This window comes from Haplochromis burtoni, unplaced genomic scaffold (assembly GCF_018398535.1).
Source record: "Haplochromis burtoni strain Fernald_Lab_line unplaced genomic scaffold, NCSU_Asbu1 Contig_61, whole genome shotgun sequence".
Taxonomy (NCBI): domain Eukaryota; kingdom Metazoa; phylum Chordata; class Actinopteri; order Cichliformes; family Cichlidae; genus Haplochromis; species Haplochromis burtoni.
This window is the reverse complement of record NW_024582422.1, coordinates 1,947,651-1,972,990: the sequence shown is the minus strand read 5'-3', so window position 1 is coordinate 1,972,990 and position 25,340 is coordinate 1,947,651. Positions and strand designations below refer to the sequence as shown.

Sequence of the window (25,340 nt, the reverse complement as noted above, 5' to 3'; positions counted from 1 at the left end):
GTGTGTGTGTGTGTGTGTGTGTGTGTGTGTGTGTGTGTGTGTGTGTGTGTGTGTGTGTTAGAGAGAAGTGTGTTGGCCGGTTGCCAGCTGCTGTTTATTGCCTCTTTGCTCTTTTATCCGTCCTCCTCGATGCTCCCTCATCTTCTTGCATTCTTCATCTGTTTGAAGCGGCCTCCCCCTCCCTAACCTCTGTGCCCTCCTCTTCATCAGTCACTGCATTTTTCCTGTTGTTACATCATCTGTCTCTTCATTTACACTCTCTTCTCATGTCTCCGTCTGTCCATCCATCCTCTATCCCTCCATCCCTCTGGCCTGCTTCCAGCTGTGCTGCAGCAGCTGTCTTGTTTTTCTAAATCATGTAAGCTGATTTAGTTTGAGATGAAAGCAAACAACACAGAGTGTAAAGTTAGGAGTCTCAGAAGTCACCAAATCCATGGTTCGGTTTAGTCGTTGGATGTTTTGCATTTAAGGTTAAGTTTTAGAACTTTTAGACCCTAAAACAAAAGAAATTTACTGAAAGGAAATGATTTTGTCTTAATTATGTAAAATTGATTGAATCACTTGCATATTTTTGTTATTTAGCCTCCTTATACAATAGCATAAATAAATACTCTGCTATACTGAAATTTCACTCTTCAAAAGTGGAGCACAGGCTACTTAAACAGTCTTTTAGTACAATTAGTCACACAGCAACATGTTTATTTCTGCTTTTCTATAATTGGATATTTTTAACACTGGAGTCTGTGGGGATTGACTCACTTTTAGAGTCAACCTCAAATGGACATCAGAGGAACTGCAGGTATTGGCACCTTGACCTGGGGTTCTGTTTGTAGTTTTCAGCCTGCTTGATTTATGAGAAGTTTTAAAAATGATTGTTTTCACTATTCGTTGAAACTTTATAGATATAGTTAAGCACTTTAGTTAAGCTGCAGCTAATAATTACTAATTAATCTGCTGGTTGAAGCTCATTGGCCTGCATATTTCTGGCTCCAATCCCCAAATCTTTGGCTGATGTTCTCCACAAACTAATAAAAGGAAGAGATCAGGGTTAAAAGAAGGTCCTCAAAGAGTTTCTGGAACAAAACAAAGACAGACTGTCAGCGCTGTGATTTATGATGAAGTAATATTTATTAGTATTACCTGCTTCTGGAAAACGGTACAGTGCTCCAGCAGAGAGCTGGTTTTAGTCTTTGTAGAGGCCCAGGCTCTTTTTGTGTTGCTGGTTTATTGAGTCCAAACTTCTGAATGTTTAGTTGACTGAAGCCAACATCAATTCCAGATGGATTACCATCCGAGGCGCACCTCATTTATACCCGACTGTCTCGCTTTGTTGTCCCTTCTGAGCAGATCTCTGCCTTTTTATAGACATTTGGAGCGCGCTCAGTTTCAGTTGTGTTCCAGGTAACTCGTCCATGTCAGTCTGGAATCGCAATGTTTTGACAACAGGCTGATCTCAGTTTGTCCTGTTAGAGTTCATTTAAGCACAAAATCTCTGTCTCTGTGGATAAAGTTGAGCTCTAATCGTAGCACTTCTGTTGGTGTTAAAATCCAAGACGAAACGTCTAAATATTAAATAAAGCCCAGCTGCTTTTATTTGCCTCATTTTGTCTTTTTTAAAAACTCTACATTTCCCTTTTCGTATTTTTCGCTGTGCATGTCTGAAACCCTCAGTTTGACCTCTGCTGCGACTCGGAGACCTTGTTGGAGCAGGTTTTCAGATCTTAGAGACCTGTCTTTGTTATCTTGTTTTCTGCTGTTGTGTCTCTGTCGCCATGTTTCTGTCTTCCAGCTGCCTTCATCTAAACACACTGACGTGGTGTGGCCTTTGAAAAGCAAAAATATGTCCCTCAGTTTGAGTGAATATTTAGGAACCGAGGCTGAGTTTAGCAGTTTGTTTGCTTTTTGCCTTCAGGTTTGCATTTTTCATTGATTAAAAGAGTTCTGGATCAGGTTAAAATGCCTTTAAAGTCCATAAAGTTAGAGTGAAGTCAGCGTTAAGATTTTTTTATTCATTAGGTTAAGGTTCGGGACCTGGTTTCAGCAACTGTTTATAACTTAGTTTAAACTAGTCCTTACATAAGCTTTTTGGAATTAAAAGGTAGCTCCTAAATCACTGCCACATTCAGGATCAGTACCAGCACAAATTTTATTTTGTACATTTGTGAGTTTATTCTTGTAAATGTACACCTAATTTTCAGAAATTTTCTTTAGAAAATCAAGAATTGGGAAAAATCTTTAAGTTTATAATCTTGTAAAGTGGTGAGAACTTTTTCTTTGCAACTGAATATGGGAGTTTATTCTTGTAAATATTTGAGCTTTTCCTCATAGATTTACCACTTTATTCAAATAATGTTTGATTTTATTTCTACTTCATAAAAGTTTGCAGTCGTACAGTTGTAATAAACAGTTTCTGAAGGTTCATTTTTGTTAATTTATTGCTTTATTCTCATATTTCTTTCCTCGTAAATTTACAGGGAAAATGTTTGCCAGTCCAGATTATTCGAAAACCTAGATTAAAGATTTTAGGCTAGCTCATTTTAGCCTGCATGTAACCCAATCATGCTCAAAATGTAATTTAATACTAGAACTACAAACACCTTGACCTTTACATAGGAATTCAAACATCAGCCTCACAGAGATTACTTTAAAACTAACTGGTAGGATGGACATAAACGAAAGTCTGCAGCGTGTTTAGTTTGATGTTAAATACAATCTAGAGTAAGAAGGAAATAATCCGTTACTCAATCCAATCATTTCATCGATCTGAATCCAGGGAAAGATCTTGGATTCAGTTTCATGGTTTCGTTTAGTTTCTTTCAGGTGAAAGCTGTTGGAGTCTGCAAATTTTATGTTTAAGGGACTGTATCTCTTATTTATTATAGCTTAAAGCTCTTTAGTTCTTTGTATTCAGGATCTAAAATCTTTGGTTCTGGTTTAGTTCTAGAGTTCCTGAGGTACAGCCACCTCTTAGAGATCATTTTTCTTGCTTTATTCCTAAAAACCTCTGATACTTAGGGTTGTTCAAATAGGGTTCAGATGTTTGAATTATTGAAGAGACGTGGCTTCTTGAGAGTTTTGTGTTGAAAGTGTATCACCAGAAAGCTAAACGACCTTGGCTTCTTCATGTTGAAGGTCGAAACTGAAGGTAAATGTTGAAGTTAAACAATTCCTCTTTATAAAGAGAAACAAAGATGTGTCGTCTCATACATGTTCCCCATCTTTCTGAGGGAGAGCGGAGCATAAAAATAGAGACAAACGAGTGAAATGAAAGAGAATTAATGAAGGAGATTATTCTGGAGAGAGCCAGGAGTCCTGATGCCTCACTTTGAAGGCCTCCTTCCTTTCTTTCTCTGCACAGAGGGATGGAGTGATGGAGGAGAGTTTTAGTCCCATGACGCTCGCTCTCATTTCCAAGTTTTTCCTCCCTGAGTGATGACGAAGCAGAGGAGCTCTCCATTTCCTTTTCCCATGGTCTTCGTCCATCTGTTTCACTCCATCTGCTGTCTTTTCCCCTTCGTATCTCACCTGTTGTCCTCTTCTTTTCTCCTCCGTTTGTTTCAGGTGGAAGAATAACATGTTTTTCTAATCATCCTTCAAATGTGATTAGGTTAAAACATGCAGCACATTTAGCATTTAATCATTTCCCCCTTGTCATCTGGTCCACCCTTTCTTTCTCTTCCTTTGTGCTATTTTATCCCATTAACAAAAAACAGCCATGACACTTTAAAATAAAGCAAAGTCTGCCTGTGTTGCATTTCCACATAATCCAATCTTAGTGTTTTTACAAGGTCAAAACACATGCTTTTAAAACTTAACCATTATTACATCATATTATTACTATCTAGAGCAGGGCGATATGACCAAAAATATTTATCACGATATGCATTTGAAAATTTGCAATAACGATATAACTGATATGACAGTTTAACCAAAAGGCATTTCCAGTGGAAATTGTCCGACATATCCTCAGCATAACCATGTATATTATCCACAAAACTTAAAAAGAGGTTATACACACACAATACGGTAATATTATGTTGAAGCACAAGCCTATTACCATCATTACATTACCATTACATGTTAAAAAGGCTTTCCTTTTTAAAGTGTGGTCTTGAAATGAGTGAGGTCTTTCATACTCCATAATCTGGAGTACTTTGTAATCAGTAATCAGAATAGGTGATGAACCCATCTCATAATTTTGACAATTTAATCTCAGATTTTTTACTTTACCTCATGATTCTACCTTCATCTGATCATTTTAACTTTCTAATCTCAGAATGTTTGAGAGTCTTGGAAATCAAGAATTTTGACTTGCTACATCAGAAAAAGAACAAAAAAAGTGTCCTGTGGTGGTATAAACCTTTCACTCTGCCTTTAAGTGGATAAACAATAAATCACTTAGTGGATGTTTGCTTTTATTGAGCGTGAAGCTGTAGTGGAGGAAAGGAGGTGTGTTGGGTTTCTAACTCATGACCTAATTTTGGAGATTCCGCCTTCATGTAGTCGGGCCGTGATGGAGTCGTATCATCCACCCACAGGCCCTCTGTCTCCCTCTTCCTCTCAGCCTCGTAAATACGACACGTTGACGGATTGATTGAGTTCAGGTGTTCCTCCCACGCGCTCCCAGATGCTTTCGCTTCATCTCATCTGGACTTTCCCTCTTCTTGCAGCGCAGATTCTTTCAGTCGACATTTGTGTTTCTGTTTCTGTGATGACCCCTCGGCAGCCTGGAAGCAGACTAAAAATACCAGATCGTAGCTAAGGGCGGTCATCACAAAACATGACAAAGCATCATCGCTGTGCAGATGTTAGTCAGTGGTCTTCTCAGGCGTTAAAAAAAGTCCCAAATCAGCTCCAAAGGTAGATCAGTGCAGCCTGAAGCTGTCGTATTTCTTCCTTTAAACCCGGCCTCACCTCCCAGTTCAACCACCAGCTGATGCTTCGTCAGCCGCTAACCATCTCCTCGCTTTGCTGGTGCATCATACTGGGAACCAGCAGAGGGGAACTGGAGGGCTGTGATGGAAAACAGGAAGCAGCTGGGTCAACATCCTGCCTGGCAGGGAGGGAGGGGTCGGCCCCGACACAGGCCGCCGTTTGTTGAGTGGGTGAACAATGTCCCCCTCTGTGTGCCCGCCAACCAATCGAGACGCTCCTCTCTGGATGGTTTCCAGACAGATGAGATGTTGGCAGCAGCAGTTTGGGCTCATTAAAGGGAGGAAAGAGGAGCAGTCAGGATGCTGTGTGGTGGAAAGTCAGTGGTTTTTAAACTAAAATGAGGAGATTAACCTCCTAACTCTAACCTCCTAACTCTATCATGGCATGCATTTTTGATTTTTCTTTGCTATTTGGGCTGATTGGGACCTGATGAATGTAAAAACAAAGAATTACCAGATTTTTGCTTGTTGCCTAATTTTTGTTTCTGAGAAAAATGAGATCCACATATGAGGACGTTAGTTTTAAATTTCGTTAGAACAGTGGCAGTATAATGTCCTCGTTAGTGGACATCAGGCCCTTGTAGAGAAAAATTAAGTATTTTGGTCTAGACAACCGAAAATGTGCTGTCCACATATGTGGTCCAGGTCCTAGGAGGTTAAAATTCAGAATTGAGACAAAAATGTAAAAAAGAAACTACATTAAAACATCAGAAACCAGCTGAATCAAAAGAAAATAAATTTATTGAGATATTTATTAGTTTTCTGTCAGTCTTTTTCCTCCATAGGGAGCATCGCACACTCTGCACGAAAACTGTCAGTGTGAGTCTCAGGTATCAATGCGTTAGAAAACCAGTGTTTCATGGGGCTTTTAGCACTTCCTGTCAGTACTGTGTAGTCTGAGGGTCTGCAGGCTGACACAGATTGCTGCAGATGAATTAGTAAAGAGGGGCTGGAGGCTCTAAGTGGCTCTGGCCCACTGGCCTACTTAACGCCAAGCCCGAGGTGTCTCAGAGTCCAGCAGTTTTAAAGGAGCCTGTGGTGGGATGACGGCTACAGAAAACATCTGGATGCCTCACGTTTTCTTTTTTATGAAAGGCGTTCATCAGCAGTTTCTGAAATACAGCTTCTTTAATGATAAACTCAGAGGTTAAAGGTCGCACATCTCTATGCAGACTGAAGAGATTCCCCATATGTGACCACAGACATGTTAATGTCAAAGTATTGAAATTAAGTTGTATAAATAGAAATATTTTTAGATTGAAATGCCAATTATGACTTAGTTTCAATATAGATGAAATTAAAATGTCCCAATTTTGTGATTTCAATATGAGTTGAAATGTGACTTTAAATATTTTGATTTTATTTGTTGTATCTTATCCAGTAAAGTTTGTTTGAGGCTTTGAAACATTTTCTATTTACTTGATAACAGAACTTAAAGAACTACAGCTCCATATTGAATACTTTAAAGGTGTGTTAGAGTACCTTTACTGTACGGTTTTTTGCTGACTGTAGAAAACAAACAATGTGGCCTCTCTGTAAGAGGCCACATTCTTTCAGTGGGAGGGCCCAGATTTGGTCCACGGGTCTGTGTTTTCTCACCGCTGGTGTTTTGTCCTGTTTGAAGTGTGTGTGTGTGTGTGTGTGTGTGTTTTTAAAACCACAGAGTGTTTTTGTTAGAGAGCCGTCTCTGCAGTGTGAGTGGAAACGACCTCCCTGATAATACCAACATTATCGCACTCCAATAACACACACACACACACACACACACACACACACACACACACACACACACACACACACACACACACACACAGTGCAAGTGTGTGTGTGTGTGGTTTGACATCATTTGGCCTCCGCCCTCCTCATTTCCCATGACCTCTGACACTCGGCACCTCAGATGGTTGCAGGAGTTAATTTGTGGGGAACCTTTAGAAGAATTTAGAATACAAATATTTTCTCATCTATTGATTTTGTCTTTATTTCCTGATTCTAACATTTGATTGATTGATTCTAAGATTAAAGTGCTTAAAGAACATATAGATTAATGTAAGTTGATCTCCCTCTTAATGGACTTATAAGTTTTTATATGGTGTTATTTTTTGGTTGCTTTTAACCTTTGTATTTTCTCAGCTGTGGTTCTTTATGGTTCTTCTGTACCATGACGGTATTTCTGATCGTGTCCTATTATCGTGTTCAGTCTGCTGTGACTTTTGGCCTGGTGTTGGTCGTCTGTCAGCTTTAACAAGCCTCATCTTCCTCTTTGTCACCCTTGACAAGCCTCATCTTCCTCTTTGTCACCCTTGACAAGCCTCATCTTCCTCTTTGTCACCCTTGACACCACTGAGGAGGAGCTGATTGGCTGCCTCGTTACTCCATCAGGCATTTTTAATTCCATTTTTTCCCTGAAGGCATCACATGTTCCTCACAGTTTAATAATGTGTGTTTTTTCTTTCTTTGTGTCTTCCAGATGCGTTTGTAAACAGTCAGGAGTGGACGCTGAGTCGGACGGTGCCCGAGCTTAAAGTGGTGAGTTCAGAGCGTTAAAGGGGAGGGGGTCACCTGTCCAAGAGTCAAGCTTCAGCGGGATGGCATACCACTATGGAGATCATTTCCTGCCAAAACTTAACAAAAATCCCAACAAACAAACAACAAACAGAAACATTAAAGAGATTTATTTTTTAAATGTCGAGATTGGCTGCTGTTCAGGGGAGCAACTCAATGTAAAGGTGCTCTAAGTATTTTATTTTGAAGATTTAGTTACTTCTAAAATCCCGACCTGGACTTCTGTCTCACGATTCCTGACCTGCAGGCTTTAGGACACTACAAGAAGTGAATACACGAAGATAACCAAACAGATGTACAATTTTGATCATTTTAACTTTGAAGATTAAATAAAATAAAATAAAATAAATGATGGATGTTAAAATTGTGAGATTAAAATTTCATAAGTTAAATGTTTTGAGATAAAAGTTTAAAAACATGTTGAAAATGTAATTCAAAAGTTAAAATGATTAGATGAGATTAACTATGAGGTCATGTCAAAATTATGAAAGTAAAATGTCAAAGTTGTGAGATTATAACATCAAAATTAAAACAATACATCACAAACATGAGAAGCAAACTTTAAAAGCAAAATGTTAAAATAAAGTCAAATATTTACGTTAAGTATAAAAACTATAAGACCAAAATATTAAGCTCAGAGATAAAAGTAAAATATTACATTTTATGTCTAAAATGTCAAAATTATGATATAACTTGGGGACTAAAATAAAAAAAAAAGCTTTTATAGCACAATATTAAAATTTAAAGATAAAAGTTAAATATTCACATAATGTATAAATATTTTAAGAGTAAAATATCAATATTTTCATTTAACTAAAATTTAAGTTGAGATTATTATGGGCCTAACAAATAAAAAATTGCGAGTAACTATGATTCATATTTCATTTCTGCTGAAGCATTTGTTTGTCCACTCACAGAAGCAGTAACAGCTCCATGTGCTTGAATTATATCATCTTCACCAGCAACACTAGAAAACTTTTAAAACCAGTATGAGTTCCTGTTGATGGAGTGATTACAGTCTGCTGAATGTTTTAGGAGATGCTAACTTCCCTTCTGTCTCCCCCTCAGGGCATTGTGGGTAATCTGGCCAGTGGTAAGTCAGCGCTGGTCCACAGATACCTGACGGGAACGTATGTCCAGGAGGAGTCACCAGAGGGTAAGAACATCATAGCATGTCTGTCTTTGTTTGGCTGGACCAGCTATTTCTTCTTCTTCTTCTTCTTCTTCTAATAAAATGGCAGAGCAGTCGTCCGCCTTCTCAGACTGAATCAGTCTAAAACACAGAGGAGAAAATAATGAGCGGATTAAACGTCATTTAACGACCTCCTTACAGCACAGGCCTAACCAGCAGAGCGAAAAAAGCTCCTCAGTCAGGCTCAGAAGCTTTCCAAGTCGCATTAAAAAGAGATTTCACTCCACTTTTGAGAGAAAGCTGAAGTGGGTTTTTTTGGGTTCAAATAAACATTTGTAGAGTTTGAGATGGAGCTGAATCACCGCAGGAGGCTTTAAATGATCAGATCTGCTGGTTTAATGCCGATCTGTCAGCCTGTTAGAGGGAAAATATATCAATATAAGCAATGAGTGACTGAAAATGAATACTGAGTGAGATGAAAACAGCAGAAAGTGACATTAAAAAGTCAAACTTTTATTAGATATTTGTTCTGCTTACTGAAAAACCAACAAGTTTGACCTCTTTGGGGCGTGAGTGTGGATTTAAAAAGTGAAGAAGAAGTGATTTAAGCATAACATCGCGCTCAGTTGCTTAATATCTGAGAAACAGTGAACACCCAAAAGGTTAAACTTCTCTGCTGGCTGACCCAGAATCACTTATGAAACTTTAAAGATGACTTTTTGTCTCAGAGAAAAGATGAAGCCCTACTTTCCTCCGGTGTCTCAACTCACACGCCCTGCAGGGACGGCCATATTCCTCATGTAATATTAAAGCTGCCCACACACACACTGTTACTGTACAGGACGGCAGGGTCCTCAGGCACAGACCCACTTTACTAAACCCGCTTTAATATTTCAGCACATGAGCTGTTTCCTCTCAGGGATCCTGCACGCACAGCCAAGGCACTTTCTGCTCACTTTCCTTTATCAATCACACCGACAGACACTGCAGCGCTTTTACTTTTCATTCATTCATCCTTCTACTGTCCAGAGAGGTGGTGCACCGAACTCACAGTTCAATCCACTGGTGAGGAGCTTTAAGCTCAAGTTGTTTAGTTGAAGCAAAAACGCTTCTTTATTCCCTCAGGAAAAAAAACAAAAAAACTGCATCTTTCTGATAACTAACAGGGGCGATACCTCTGCCTGTATAAAGAAATCAATGGCATTGTATGGAGGACCAAACTTGCCAAAATAAGCAAGCCAATAACACAAATTATGCCATTAAATGCACCTATAAAAATATTAAAAATGATTGCAGTCTTTCACATGAGACATAAATGTTTTTTTTCTTATGTATTATTTTTTTCTGTTTTCCATTTTTATTTATTTATCTGTCTTTATTTATACATAAGTACGTCATTACGTTTAGAACTTTTAAATTCATCTTGCAGCTGCTTTTATGTTTACTCATCTTTATATTTATTTTGCAAGTTATTTATTTTTATCATCAGTGTTTTTTATTTCTTTTTTAATTTTGGCAGTTTTGGTCCTTCGTGCATAACTAAAAATATATATTTATGAAGTCTGACACCAAGTTTTAAAAAAGTTTTTAAAAGAGCTAAAAGAAGAATATGCAAAGGATGAAAATCCAATAGTTAAATCAAAATCAAAAGTTTATAACAGCTTCAAATCAAGTCTGAAAACAGTCTAAAACTAGTAAATATATAAATTAAAAGTCCAAAATAAACTCTAAATAACCCAGACCAGGTCCATAAAGTCCCCAAACAAACACAAAAGAATTTAAAACAAGATATTTTATTATTTCATTTCTTCTTTGTTGCTTTTACTTACCATGATTGCCTGAACGTTTTATTGTTGTAAATGTTTTTTGGGTTTTTTGTTCTTAATCTTTTCACTGTACATTTTAGTCCAAAACCATTTTCCAAAATTAACAAAAAATGCCAAAAATCAGGTCAGAACCACAATCCAAACACAAGTCTACAATCAGGCCCAAATTCATTGACATCAATTTGTATATCAAATATCAATATCAAATTACCGTACTCTAAAAACGTCTAAAATGATGACCAAACTCCGTCTGAAATCAGTTCTTACATGGTCCAATTTAATGAACCCAAAATAAGTCCCGAACACCCCAAAACAAAGTCTAAAAGCAGTCAAAAATCAGTCTAATATATTTCAATAAATATTTTCAAAACTCGTGTCTATGCTCAGTAACGTTAACATATTTTTAAAGAAAGTTTTATTTTCTTCACTATTTCCTTGTTTTGGTTTTAGTTGCGTTAGTGCTCAGTACCCTTCTTTTCGCTGTCCTTTCACATTAAAAGCTTTAAGTTGGCTGACCAGATGAAACTTCGTTACTTTAAAACCTCTGCAGAACGTTTTGAATTTTTCAGTCTAATTAAAAATGCTGTGAGCTGCTGAGCAACGCACATAGCTGCAGCCAGAAGTCTTCAGACGGAACAGAGTCAAAGAAGTACTTTGGCTACTTTTGAGGGTCCGCTGTGGAGCTGCAGCTAATTACCCCCTGCCGACCTCTTTGTGTATTTAAAGTCTTGAAAACCATCAAACATGGTTTATTTGGGAAGAAACCTTTGCTGCTTTTGTTATGTTGTTATGTGGGGACCCACCCCGAAATCAGCCCGCAGACCAATTTTAGCTGCTGGTCCCTCTGCGGAGAGACTTCGAAGTGTGGGAGGCAGGAAGAGGAGGAGGTTTATTTTTTTTAATTTAATACGCCTGCAGAGAGGTCGATCAAAGGTCACCTGATAAGAGGGGACCCCAGGGACTACATTAAAGCACAAAAAAGAAAAAAACTACAAGCAGAGCAAAGACAGCTGGGAGAGAGTTGGTGGCGATGGGGAATCCCAGAGCAGATAACTTCACGCTAAAACATGAGAAAGTCTTCCACGGTGGTGACGTTCTCCTCAGTGTCGTACTGCTAAATGCCTGGCGGCCTCCTGCCTTAATTACACTGTAGCGCTGCCAAAAGCAACACGACACGGCTTTTCGAGCAGGTCCACATACCACATTCAAACAACGGCTCCCCCTTATCTCTTATCGAATTACTTAGCACCACTGCCCGTCGAGGAAGCGGCGATTCAAGTCCAATTAAATTTAAAAAAAGGAGATAAAAAGCTTTTCTGAAATCGTTGCATAACCACAGAGAAATAAAAGCAGCCCAAGGGGGAAAGCTGTTTTGAAATTCCTCGGATCTAAAAATACGCCGGCTGCCTGGATTCCCATGGCGATTGATTGGGAGCGGAGTTGGTGGCTTGCGAGCGGCGAGGCGACCGCAGCGCCATGAAGCCACCGACCAGAACTATTCTGAGGCTGCAGGCTGGAGCCTCGCTGCTGCAGAGGGAAAAAAAGCTTCATCGCTGACTCAAAAACATGCAGGTTGCCCAGATTTACCTCTGTGGTGCGTTTAAGGACTGTCAGAAATGCCCAGATTTATTTCTATTTCTAAAGACTCTGACACTTTGCAGAGAGTGAAATCCTGCAGAAGCAGCACTGATAGTTTGAGAAAAAGTCCGACTGAGACTGTTTGTACAGCAGCACATGGGATCCATTACAACAGGGAGAGAGAGGGGAGCTATGGTTGGGAAATCACCCACAGCCACCAAACTAATGCTGCTGACTGTGGTTTGAGGAGCTGCCGCTCTCACAAGCAGCCAAACATCATTCACAGATTCTATTGTTCTCGTGGCTTTAACGGAAAAAGAAACACTGGGAGGCATCAACAAAGTCTCCAGTCCAGTCTTTCCAGAACAGTCATTAAGTTTTATTTTATTACTCTATTATTATTTTTGTCAGGTTTACACAGACATGTGGAGAGGCAAGCTTTGGTTCAGTCTGCGATTTGTCAGAAAAGAAGGTGACACCCCAAAAGTTTAGTTCATTATTATTTATTCTTCAGTGATCGTACCAGAAGGAGCAGGAGTACAGCTCTGAACATCCAGTCACGAAAAACAATCTGCGGCTACAAGAAGTGAACAGAGTCTCAGCATCAAGAAGTCATAGAAGACACACGTGTATTTAAAAACCTCAGATTTAATCCTGCCCATAAAAACTTTTCTCTTGCCACAAGGGGTCACCACAGTGGGTCGCTCTGCATGTTTAATTTGGCAGATTGTTATGCTGAGCAAATGTCCTGACGCAATCTCAAATGGGATTAGTGTCTCCGGCTGGAATCTAAGCAGTGACAGGTGAGTATGGTGGCCACCACACAAGGCAAAGATTAAATCACCTCCCAAAATTTCCAAATCTGAACCTAAAAAATTTACAAGAAGTCCTAAACATATTCCAAAATTGAATCCAAAACTTACTAAGTCCCGAATTAAGTTGAAGTCAAACCAAAACCCAGTTCAGAATCATCCAAACCCCTAAAGAGTTAAAAATCAGTCTTGAATCAAGTCCCAAGGTTAAACACCACAAAAGTAAGTCCAAAAACCAGATCACTAAATCAGAGTCCCAAACTGAAAAATGTCCAAAATTTACAAGAAAACAAAGTCAAAGTCAATTTAAAACAGTCCAAAATGATTCTAATCAAGTTCTTAAAGAGTCCAAAATCAATGTCTTGAATAAAGTCCCGTAGTAACTGAAACAGCCCAAATCTAAATCTCCAGTTAGTCTAAAACAATTCAAAACCAGATGATTGTAAGTCACAAATCAAGTTCAAATGCTGCAAAGCCACCTCCCAGAAAATTTCAAATCCAAGTGCAAGTTTTAAAGGGCCTCAAACTAATTTTAATAATAATTTCAACCAACAGTCCAAAATCAAAGTCTTAAATCAAGTTCCAAATAACTCAAACAGCACAAAACTAAGTCCCCAGTAAGTCTAAAACCGTTCAAACACAGACCCAAATCAGAGGACTAAAGTCCAAAATCTTCCAAACCATGTCCCTGAATAGTCCATAATCAAAATGTAGAATGAAGTCGGTTTTTAAATGAGTCTAAAAGCAGCTTAAAGTCAAGCCAGAAAAAGCTTCTTTTTTTTTTTAAACATAAATAAATAAAAATCTACTCACCAAAACCACAACTCAGAAAGTCAAACTTTCTAAATACAGTCGAGTTCAAACAACTGAAAACTAAGTAAACTGTAAATCTGAAACAGTCCAAATGCAAAACATTTAGGAAAAAACATAAAGAAAAAACTCTGAAATGGTCCCAAAACATAGTTGATAATGAAAACAGTCTAAGGTTGATTTCCTGCTGCCATTAGGTATCTTTAGTGTAATGCTGGGGCGGGGCAGCATGTTAAAGCTTTGTACTCCGCTGGCTCTTCCACATCATTACTCATACAGAGAAAACACGTTCAGCATGTTACAGAATGGCAAAGAAATCCAAACGTCTTCGTTCAGCTCCAAGTTTGCTGAAAGTGATTAATGTGACCTCAGCAATGTCTAATGACTCAGCGTCTTTGTATAAATCTGCAGTAACGAGGTGGTGACAGTGACATAAATGAACCCAAACTCATGAAGGAAAGCGGTCCATCCTTCCTCTCACCTCTGTCCTCCTCTTCCTCTCAGAGCTTTTCTCGTGTTTACGTGTTTGTTTATTCACTGTTTTGACCTCCAGCTGACTGCAAATGAAACTGTGTACTGTTCTTTACTGCTCTTTCTACTTCTTCTTCTCTCTCGTGTCCTCTCTTTGAACCTCTCTCAAACACCTTCCTCGCTGTCTCCTGATTGGACTGTGCATGCATTAACTGTGGCTGTTGTTTTGCTTTTTGTTTCCTCTCTTTCTTCCTTCGGGGCTGATCTTGTACAATAGCTGACGTGGATGCAGGTAACTATCCTTCCTCTCTCCTTCACCTGTCCATCCCTCTATCCTTCGATCCATCGCCTCATTGGTTCAGACAGCAGCACGTTGAGATCAGCTCGGTTTCAGCACCGCGTCTCATCTCCGCGTCATCAAACAACCGCCAAACATCACGCTGCACGTCTCCAGGGATTTAACTGCTTCATCTTTCATTTTTGTTTTTTGTTTTTTTACATGTTTGTACAAATAATTTCATCAAGTCAGATTTGAAACATCTGGATTATTTAATGCTTCCAGCTGCTGAACCTGAAGCTGAACTCGATCTGCTGCTGCGACTGAATGTGTAGCTCCGCCCCCTCATTATCTAATCATATTTTTTCTCGTCTCCATCCTCATCATGTTCACCTGCTTCACTGATTTTCTTCCATCTTGATCAAAAAAGGTGAACGATCTTAGATTAATTTCAGATCACTAGTGAACCATTTTTCATGTTTAGTAATAAATCCGTGTTCACTTTCCTTTTTCTGCCTGTTTAAACTCCAAAGGATGAACTTATGACTTTTTATTTGTCTTTAAAGAATCAATAAGTGATTCTATTAACCGATTAAAGAGAAAATCGTAACACTGGAGACTTTTCTTTAATTGCATGTGGGGATCAGTCAGCTGTGTTTATGATCCTGTTTCGTACGTTTGTTCCTATAATGGTGCAGAAGTAAGATGACTAGATGGCTGTATTGATCAGTGAAGACATTAGTTACATGTTAAAGGTATTAATCAGTTTATCAAGCTGGACTCATCGCAGAATGACCACAGACACACACACTGTAAATAAAAGATCGACGTCCACTGTCATAAGTTGTGTTGATGCACTCCTCAGAAGCTTTGAGGGCTTTTATTGTGAAAGGCAGCCCCTCTCACAAAAATCAGCTCCTCTTGACGCAAATATTTAACGTCAGGGTAAAGAAAGGGCAAGTGATGGAAACATGTCCACTTCCTGTGCTCGCCGCTAGTGTGTCATTACTGCAGCTGCGCTAGCTCGGCCACGCCATCCCAAGATCAGCTGATCCAGCTGAGAGAGAGAGAGAGAGAGAGAGCCCGAAATAACACCGGTGACTTTCTGTAAATGCTGAGGAAGAGACGCTCGTTCCCACAGTGACTTGCCACACTGCTGTTTATATTTGTGTCAGAGTGGAGTTTCTTAAAGCAACAGCAAGCTCGGAGATGAACGGTCAGAGCACAACAAAATGCACGAGTTCAGGATAGAAAGAGGCAGAAGCTGTCGGATCATCAGTGCTCCTGATGAGATGTTCCAGGTCCTCAGTCATCTGCAGGCACCTGTTACAGCAGAACATCAGGTGGGAGCAGGAAGCTCCTCCTTCTGCCCCCCCTGGATTTCTGACCCTGTTTGAAGCTGGTTTTTAGAGCAGTGTAAGGCACTGAGAGGCTTCCGTATTGCTTAAATGTGGTCACAGCCACAGACTGTACATAAAAGATGGCTTACCCCGTTTTGAGGTTGTTTTTTTTTTAACCCTTAGTGTTTTTCGCTCTCAGCTGCTGGTTATCTCCGTCATCCCCCCCATATGTATTAGTTTACTTTCCTGTCCAATCACCTCCCTCCTGTGTAGCGTTTATCATTTCACACTCGATCAGCCCGATCGATCGATGATCGGCTCCACCTCCCTGTAGATCAGACCTCCTCCCACCGCTGGCATCGCTGTTAGTAACCTGTGTGTCTTTTCTGCAGGCGGGCGCTTTAAGAAGGAGATTGTAGTGGACGGTCAGAGTCACCTGCTGCTCATCAGAGATGAAGGAGGCCCCCCGGAGGCACAGGTGGGTACTGCACCTCCTTCAGACTGGACTGTGAGAACACTGTGAGCCCAGAGAGCCCGGCATTTTTGTTAGGCTGATATTTGTGAGAAATAATGATTTTATGCTTTAAATAAAGTTTGGATTTACAACCTTGTTTGTGTGTGTATGCGTGTGTGTGTGCAGTTTGCGTTATGGGTGGACGCAGTCATCTTTGTCTTCAGTCTGGAGGACGAGATCAGCTTTCAGACTGTTTATCACTACTTCAGCCGCCTCGCCAACTACAGGAACACCGCTGACCTGCCGCTGGTGCTTGTCGGCACACAAGGTACTACACACACACACACACACACACACACACACACACACACACACACACACAAGCCTCTGTATAAACACCAAATCTTTGTATTGTTTAAAACTCTACTTGATGGGGTTTATTTTTAGTCCCTAGCAGGAAGCTCTCTCTTTCTCTCTGGACAGTCTGCTTTCCTAGAGCTTTGCTACCACCTAGTGGTGCACAATCCTAATTGCAGCTGTAAACTTGACTTCATTGCCTCTGATTAGCATTTTGTGGCTGCTGTTAATTTTAAGTTTATTCTTCCTTTTCTTTATTTGTATTTTATGCACTCATAAAAGTATTAGAAAAAATGTCTGCCCTGCAAACTGCCGTTATTCTACATAGATCCAGATATAAGAACCATAAAACTGAGAAGACACAGCAGGAAAACATCAGTAGATTTGTAGAGTGTTTAGGCTGAACGCTGGCCGATCCGCGCATCAAAGGACATGAATAATTCTTTGTCGTTACAGTTTTGTCTTTATTATCAGTCTGAACTGAAAGTTATTCCTCTGTTTGGACATTTTAAGGCAGCATTTTCATTTGTTTTACTCTTAATGGATCAGTTAATCCAATAAAGTAATGATCTGATTGATAAACAGTTGAGTCAAAGCTCACCATGGTAACTGATGCTGCTCCTGACCTGGTGATTTTATGTTTGGGTTTAAAATCATCTGGAAGCAGCACATTTTTATTTACAGCATGATTTTAATAAACTTGATAAAGGTTCTCTGCTGGAAGAATGTGTTTTAACTAGAGATGGCACGATACCGATTCCGATATCATAAATTTGGATATCTGCCGATACCGATATGAATCCGATATAGCGTATTTTGTAATCAATAAAACTGTTTTTGTAAATAAATATCTTGCTGCATTTTGTATAAGTTTATACTCAAGTTTTAAAAAACAAGAGACTGAAGCTATTCTGTTATACCTGTATGCAAAAAATACACTGCACCCAAAACATTTTATAGTTCAGCAACACTGATCAATCTAATAAATTTAAACCTACACCATCCTCCCTATTCTGGTTTTTTATAGAGTACTTACCTACCTAACTAATAGGGTTGCCAACTCCCAGCAAAAATATTAGGGAACCACCGTCCGCCCTTAATCGATGGAATCACCTTTAATTTAATGCAAGTGTAAAACAAATGCACAGAAATCAATTATTTTTCTACAATAATTAAATAGATTCAACATCTTTCTTCAACAGAATTACAGACTGCACAGATGGTACCTTCCCAAAGGAAAAAGTACTATAGCTTACTTGGGTGTATATTAGACTTATTAGTTACTATATGCAATAATGGATTTCTATACATTTAATCAGATGACCACTTTTGTTGTAAGATTCAGATAATTATTTATTCAAAGTTTTTAAATGACATAACAAAGAAAAGTATTTCTTTGTGCCCCCCTCTCCTTGTTAATGCCCTACCTGGCCCCCGACAACACTTTGCTAGACCCGCCCCTGCACAGTTACCAGCCGTCAGCTACCTAAAAAAGGATCCTGGTGTTATTTGTCTCTCGGAAACAGTTCATAACTTCCCTTCAACTCATTCATGTCACCTAAAAGGTAAACCTGTTTCTCCATCGCCTGTTCAGCTCTGATGATCCAGTAAGGACATCTCCTGGTTTCATCTTCATGTTTCCCTCTCATCACATATTCAAACACATATCATGACCAGCAGCTTTTACAGCTGTGGCTCCAGCAAACCTCAGCTGATACTAGAAAGTAACATTAAATACATTCTAACAACAGCTCATCAAGCTTAAACGTGCTGCTGTTGTTTATCCGCTGGTCTCCTCTTTCTAGCGCAAAGTGGGCGATAAACAAACAAGAAAGACGGTCAGCTGATCATTGATCAGTTTCATGTTTGAAGTAATAACAGGAGAGGGAGGGGGAGTGAATGAGAGAAGTAGATGCAACTGCGCAGCAAAGACAGAATAACTCCAGCTTTGTGTCTACTTTTTAATTCTAACTGAAGTACGAGACAAATCGCTTCCTTTTCACTTCAATATGGAACTGCGATGGCCAGTCCATCTGTGGCTCAATATATCAGTTGTTAACTTAACGTGGAAATACTATGCAAACATTCAGGGATGAACTTACACACTTGTTTTACTTCTCTGGGATAGTTTTCGCTGAGATGAAATGCCGCGGTTAGGAAGCATGTAGCGAGGCTCCAAATGCTCCAACAGACCACCGACAGGTCTCGCAGACAACAGCCGCTCTATCACGTGACACATACTGCTCCGATGCGCTGAGCTGGGTTATGCCAAGTAGCGTGTTTCGTGAGGTGATTTTGTGATACTTTGGATCGGATTACATTTTTTATTTCTCTCCGATATCTGATCCAGTAATTTAGGTCAGTATCAGACCGATACGATACGTAATATCGGATCGGTCCATCTCTAGTTTTAACATGTCTGATTGGTGTAGGGGCACTCATAGGGATGATTTTCTGAGGAAGAGAGCCTGAAGCAGGTAGCAAAGAAAGATGAAAACCACCAGCATGATACCTGTTATCTCCTGCTGGGGTTTTAGGTTTTGTTGAGTCAGCCAAAAAACAATGAAAGCCTAGCTGTGTTGACGACTCTTGACTCTTGAAGCAGAGTCCTGCTGTGCTGTTACTGAGCTGAAATCTTGTATGTATGAATGTATTTACAGTCTCACTGAGTTTGTCCCTGTAAGCTGCAGGCGGAGAGAAACACCAGAGAGCACAAATATTCTCCACAAACGAGCAACAATAAAGACCCAGTGTTTGTGTAATCACTGAAATCATCTCAGGACGCCGCTTCCAGATTCTGATATTCATTTCCAGCCGCAGTTAAAGTTACCTGTATAACATCTGCCTGCCTCTGTCATCCTTTTTTCCTGGTGTTCACCTGAAAAAACCAACATGAACCCATGTTGAGTTTAACAGCCAGCACATCTAAGAGTTGGTTCTACATTCTTTAGCAGATAGGTTAAATAAAACAGAGGCAGGTACAGTGATAACAGGAGCAATTACTTTGACACATGTGGTCCCTCAAACATTAAAACAGGAGGAAACGTCTTTAAACACAGGACAGGTTCTTCATGTCACCTCCAGTGACATCTGAGTCATTTTAAAGTAATTCTAGTGTTGTTCATGGAGGCGTTCATTCCTTAAAGTGAAATACTCTCGTATAAATAATTACAAATATTACTAATAGATGTTATTTGGCAGATTTTTGCATGAGCCAGTCCTCTCTAGAGCTGTTGTTACTACCTATTTTGTTGCACTTGGAAGTAGCTTAAACCAAACGTGCTTATTACTCTCATAACCAGCAGATGGCGCCAGAGTACTGCTGAAGTTTTCCTAGTTAAAGTCTGGGCTCTTGTTTCTTTTCACCTTCATGAGCCACAGCGCTGATGTGGAGGCGTTCCTTCTGATTCTACAGGCCAGAATTCTAATAAAATACATGACTGAGTCAGTCTTATGGCTTTTATTATATTTATGGCACCTTATATACCTACATTAGGGTAAACGCCTGAATAAAAATAGATTGGTGCCTTTGAGTTTCTTTCTTTTACTGTAAAATGTGGATTTAAAGTTAGACTCAAGCTCTTTCTTTGTCATTTCCTTCTCAGACGCCATCAGCTCGTCCAACCCGAGGGTGATCGACGATACCCGGGCCAGGAAGCTCTCCAACGACCTCAAACGATGCACCTACTATGAAACCTGCGCCACCTACGGCCTCAACGTGGAGCGAGTCTTCCAGGATGGTAAGCAGCCATCTGTCAGGGAAAAGTGTCCAACACGACCGGGAAACCAGAGTCCAGTCCTCTGGGAAGGTGACATTCCTCCCCGGCACACTCCCTCCTCCTCCTCCGACGTCCCGGCCGGAGCCATTCGAACGCTCTTAATCACACATCAATTAAGACTTAAATGGACCCGCTCAGCTATTTAGCTCAAACCGAACAGCAATTAAGTTTTATCATAGCGGGGGGAGGAAGGTGGGGGGCTACAAAAAGAGACGATTCCCCAACGGGATTAATAAAAGAATCAGACATTACAGTGGGAGGAAGGACAAAGAGGAGGAGCAGGAGAGTGTCCGGAGCCGTCAAGGTCCTGACTGACCCAGACACTGCATGCACATCTGCATTAAATGAGTGAATAAATATGTGATCTGATCTGTGTCTAAGTCACAGTGACACAAAGACACAGTGTGTTTAGGTAGGTAACTGACAAACAGTTTAACAACCTTTACTGAACAAGAGCAACCTGTGATTTCTGAGGGTGGATTTCCCCTGTTTAAAGTCATTCTGTGGTGTAGTTACTGGGAAGAAGCCATAAAAAGTGACGTATCTTTAGTTAAGTCCCAATTAGAAGCCTCAAACCTCAATGTAACTGAGCTTTAGGTTTGTGAAGTATATCCCCTGATGTTTGGCGTCTTCCTTGGTTTGAAGCCCCCAGTGTACAGTGTTGCCTCGGCCATTCTTCTCGTATTGGTTCATAGGTTCATTGCGTCTGAAGGCCCAAACTTACGATGCCACCTCCACCATCTTAAGTCGTTTGGTGCTACATGTTTGGTTGAGTATTAGACTTTCTGGGCCCAAACTGTGATGCGAGTCCTGACCGTGATTTTCTTTGTGTTTGTGATTTTGTCTGAGGCAATTTCTTGGTGATTCATTGGATCTGAAAGCCCAAATTTGTGATGCTCCTTCATCCACATTTAATTTTTGTGTCCATGAATTCTTCCCGAGTTGTTTTTTGCTGGATGTTTGATATGGTTTAGGACTTCCTTGGACTGAAGCCTTATGAACCCAGACGTGAAGCACGGCAGAGGTCACCTCTGCCGTGCTTCACGTCTGGGTTCATTCACCTCAAGCCACCTGGCACGAGACTTCCTCGCTATGGAGGTCCAGACTTATGATCATCTCATTACTGAGTTTCAGTTCTGGGTTTGTGAAGTTGTCTTAAATCATTTGATAATGGACGTTCCAGGCAGGAGCCAAGAGGGCTGTTTTTGAAAAACCACCTGCACCTGTGGTTTCAGCTTTTTGTCCTGCCTCCTGCACGCTCTCCACATGTAACACGTTCATTTCTATTTCCAGTGTGAGGATGCATCGAGACAGGATTTCTGGAAACCACCAGTTCATGTGTGAAAGTGTCTAAAGACGTCATAATTTATTTCTGCTGCACCAACAAAGATTTACCAAACTGTGAACTTGGCCCTACAACATGAGTATGCGTACCCAGTTATGTTTCACCACTGCTTGTGTTACGTCCCAGCAGCAGCAGCAGTAGAGTGGACCTTTACCAAACAGAAATCTTAGGCCTGCCTAAGACTGAGAAGTCTTTGGTTGATTGGACTGAATCACCCAGATGATCGTTCGTTTGGCTTTCTGACATCACCAATGAGTGATGAAGGCCTTTAGCTGCTACTCTTTTACCCATCCTGCTTTGTGCTGTGTGACTGCAGTGCTGAACCTCTTTCAGACATTCAACAGGAGCATTTTCAAATGTTTGATCGCTCTGAATGCAACAGTTTTAGGACAGAAAGACACAAATCTGTGAAGCCGAATCATCAACAGGAGCAAACAAAAAAGCGGCAGAAAGGTTTCAGGAGAAAAGTTTTTTTTCTCTCTCTCTTATTGCAAATGGTAAACCCTGCGGCTCATTTTTCACACTCTGAGAGCACATTAATAAGAAGAGAGGCAGCAGAGACGTTAATGAAGCGGCGGGCGGGCGACCGGTCGGCAGGCGCGGGGTTAACGGCTGTAATTAGAGAGAGAAATGGATGATACGGACTCAGCGGTTAATTAGCAGCGACTCTGACGGCCTCTGGCTTCTTTCACGTCCACCTGAGTTTCACTTTGAGTGGGTCTGATCAGATTCTGCCGCTCAGGCTCGGTTTACAGGGTTACAGGTTTGCTCTCTGACTGATGACGACGAAGAGCAGGGAAATCTGTCGTCCGCTTTACGATTGTTTAATGATTCACAGCTTAACCAAAGCCTGAAGCAGACATTTAGCAATCACAGTCACAGAAATAAAAATATGTCAAGGTGAGGTAGATACACTGCATGTTAGTGCAGAAAACTTCATGTACTGAGATGGAGCCGAGATGTTAAACACTTCATTTTCAAACTCCTGATTCTGGATTTCAGAGACGTTCTCTTCAGTGTTGACCCGCCCACAGGTGACCAACCATGCTGTGATATGAGGCTGAATCCAGGGCTAACCTGACGATGGTTTGAGGTGGAATGAACGTGACGAAATAAGGCGTTTGATTGCTTTGTTTTGATCCTGGATGCAGATTTTAACAATAAAAGTCCTGCTAATGATTTAAGGCAGGGGTGGGCAATTCCAGGCCCCAAGGGCCAGTGTCCTGCAGGTTTTAGATCTCACCTTGGGTCAACACACCTGAATCACATGATTAGTTTGTTACCAGGCCTCTGGAGAACTGCAGGAGCTCATTTAGCCATTTAAATCAGCTGTGTTGGTTCAAGGATACATCTAAAACCTGTAGGGACGCCGGCCCTCGAGGCCTGGAGTTGCCCACCCCTGATTTAAGGGCATTTCATATGTAAATTTTAGCTTGTAGTCATCACATCAGGTGACATGATCACCTCTTAACCTGCTTGTTTCATATCTCCCGCAGATCTTTGGCTCATATATAAACTTTTCTGTAAGGAAACAGAAGTTAAGCTGAAAAAGAGGCAGGTGATCCCCTCTGTGCAGCGTTGCCTCATTTCAGGGGAACTAAGAGTATTTCTTACATCTCTTAATTTCATGCTTTTGCATTTATTTTTAATAAATAAACTCAAAACAGACAAAAATGTTGTAAAGGATATAAGAAAGTATCATCGGCTTCTTCTTCAAATCAGGTTGAAATAGTTTAACGCTCAGTGCAGTTCATCTATGGGGACTACTTTCTGTGGCGGATGAAGTCCCTGTAAAGTGCAGCGTGTGTGTGTGTCTGTGTGTAATGAGACAGCATGTCCAGAGAAGGAACAGACACAAGTCTTCATCCATCATCTGTGGGCAGTCATTGCTGAGTGTGTCCTGCAGGGGGCAGTGCAGCAGCAGCAGCAGAGGCTCGCTGTGTCGAGCACAGGAAACAGTCGAATCCTCAGAGGAGCGAAACACTGCAGACTTTTAATTGTAAGAGAAGAAGAGCTGCAGTGTGTGTGTGTGTGTGTGTGTGTGTGTGTGTGTGTGTGTGTGTGTGGTCGGCCCAGGAGGAAGCTTTCCACACTAAACGCTGCCTTATTATCCTCTTAATTATTCCACTCTGTGTGTGTCTGTGTGTGTGTGCGTGTGTGAGACACTGTCTCCTTGTATTCTTCTCGTCATTATCCCAAATTAATCAGTTTTCTAATCACCCAGCAGAACGATGCAGCAGCCTGCAGCTCTGAGTACGTGCGTGTGTTTGTGTTAGTGGGTATTTATATTTTTACTGTGTGTGTGTGTTTGTGGGTTTAAATTTGAGTCCACTTTAACTGCAGTGTGTCGGTCAGATGTGTGACAGATGGCTCAAGTGGGGTTGTCAGCTAAGAAGGTTGGTGGTTTGATTCCTGGCTGTTGAGCAAGATGCTGAACCCTGAGTAGCCCCGATGTGTGTCAGTGTGTGGATGTTATGTTAAACGTGTTTATGGGAAGAAAAAGGCGCTCATATAAATGTGTGTGTGTTTGTGTGTGTGTGAATGACGCTTGTAGTAGGAGTAGAAAAGCACAACATAAGTATAATTTACCATTTAGAGACAGAGAAGAAGACACACGAGCGTGAAACAGCAATGGGGACTTTATCATTACTATTATTTCTAACATTATTATTATTATCATTATTATTATCTTTGTTGTTATCATGGGTTTATATGGGGTAGGGGCACCTTTTGGCTTGTCTTTGGACACAACCCTGTCTATACGTTATGGTGTGTATGTAAATGTTTATCTTATTGTGTGAGCTACAATCGTGCTGCCGTCGAGCTGATTCCCAGTATCACCTGTTGGTTCACCTGTTTACAAAATAAAAGCCTGCACACAAACAGGAAGTTGGTGAACAAATAATGTCTGAAACCTACTCGCATTAAATTTGTATAGTTTTTTTTTTAATTTGTTGCTTTGTTTTAATGTAGTTGTTAACTTAAACCAGTTGAGACGTCATCTTATCACCAGGAAGTTTCATTTATACAAAAATAATACTTCAAAATTATTTACACATTATTTAAAAATCAATCACACAGGAAAAATACTTTACATTATATATTATATTAAAAACCTTAAATAAAAAAAACCCTACGTAGCAGATTTTCTTAAATGCTGAAGGTTTTGAATGGACTTTGGTGGGAGATGTTTGTGCTCTACATACACTTTTCTTCACCGTATTCTTACTTTTGTGAAATATCTGTTATTGATTGATTGATTTAAAACAGCAGTGTAATAGCTGTTATTGGAGGCTGATCGATGCATTTATTTATTGATCGATTCTGCAAACTTTCTTCTTGTTCTCTGATTTAAATGACATTTTGCACACATGTCGATGGAGGGTGAGGTCACACTTTATGATGGAGCTGATGTTTCTGAGCGTATCGATTGCGCTTTAGTGACCTTCGCTGCGCTTTCAGACGCCATCAATCGCGGCCGGTTGGCCCAGTGGTCGAGATGGGGGCGGGGCTTTAATTACCCAATGCTCATATTCGGCCTCGTAGTCAGCTGGGGCGTCATGGCGACAGGCAGAAGCTTGCAGTGCAGAAATGCTGATTGGCACTGATTTGACTTGATTTGTGTGTGTGTGTGTGTGTGTGTGTGTGTGTGTGTGTGTGTGT

The 25,340-nt window shown here is 40.5% G+C and overlaps 1 protein-coding gene across 6 annotated transcripts in view; it reads left to right on the top strand.

Moving 5' to 3' along the window:
• agap1 (ArfGAP with GTPase domain, ankyrin repeat and PH domain 1) overlaps positions 1-25,340 on the top strand; it is a 176,522-nt gene that overhangs the window by 71,499 nt on the left and 79,683 nt on the right. For 4 of the 6 annotated variants that reach the window (XM_014333782.2, XM_014333781.2, XM_005923039.3 and 1 more), the window contains 6 exons: positions 7,402-7,460; positions 8,565-8,652; positions 14,403-14,417; positions 16,135-16,220; positions 16,383-16,524; positions 20,159-20,293. In XM_014333782.2, the coding sequence (XP_014189268.1) occupies positions 7,402-7,460; positions 8,565-8,652; positions 14,403-14,417; positions 16,135-16,220; positions 16,383-16,524; positions 20,159-20,293 (525 nt within the window). The remainder of the gene's footprint in view (positions 1-7,401; positions 7,461-8,564; positions 8,653-14,402; positions 14,418-16,134; positions 16,221-16,382; positions 16,525-20,158; positions 20,294-25,340) is intronic. The other 2 variants (XM_042221159.1, XM_005923040.3) reach the window with 1 other exon arrangement.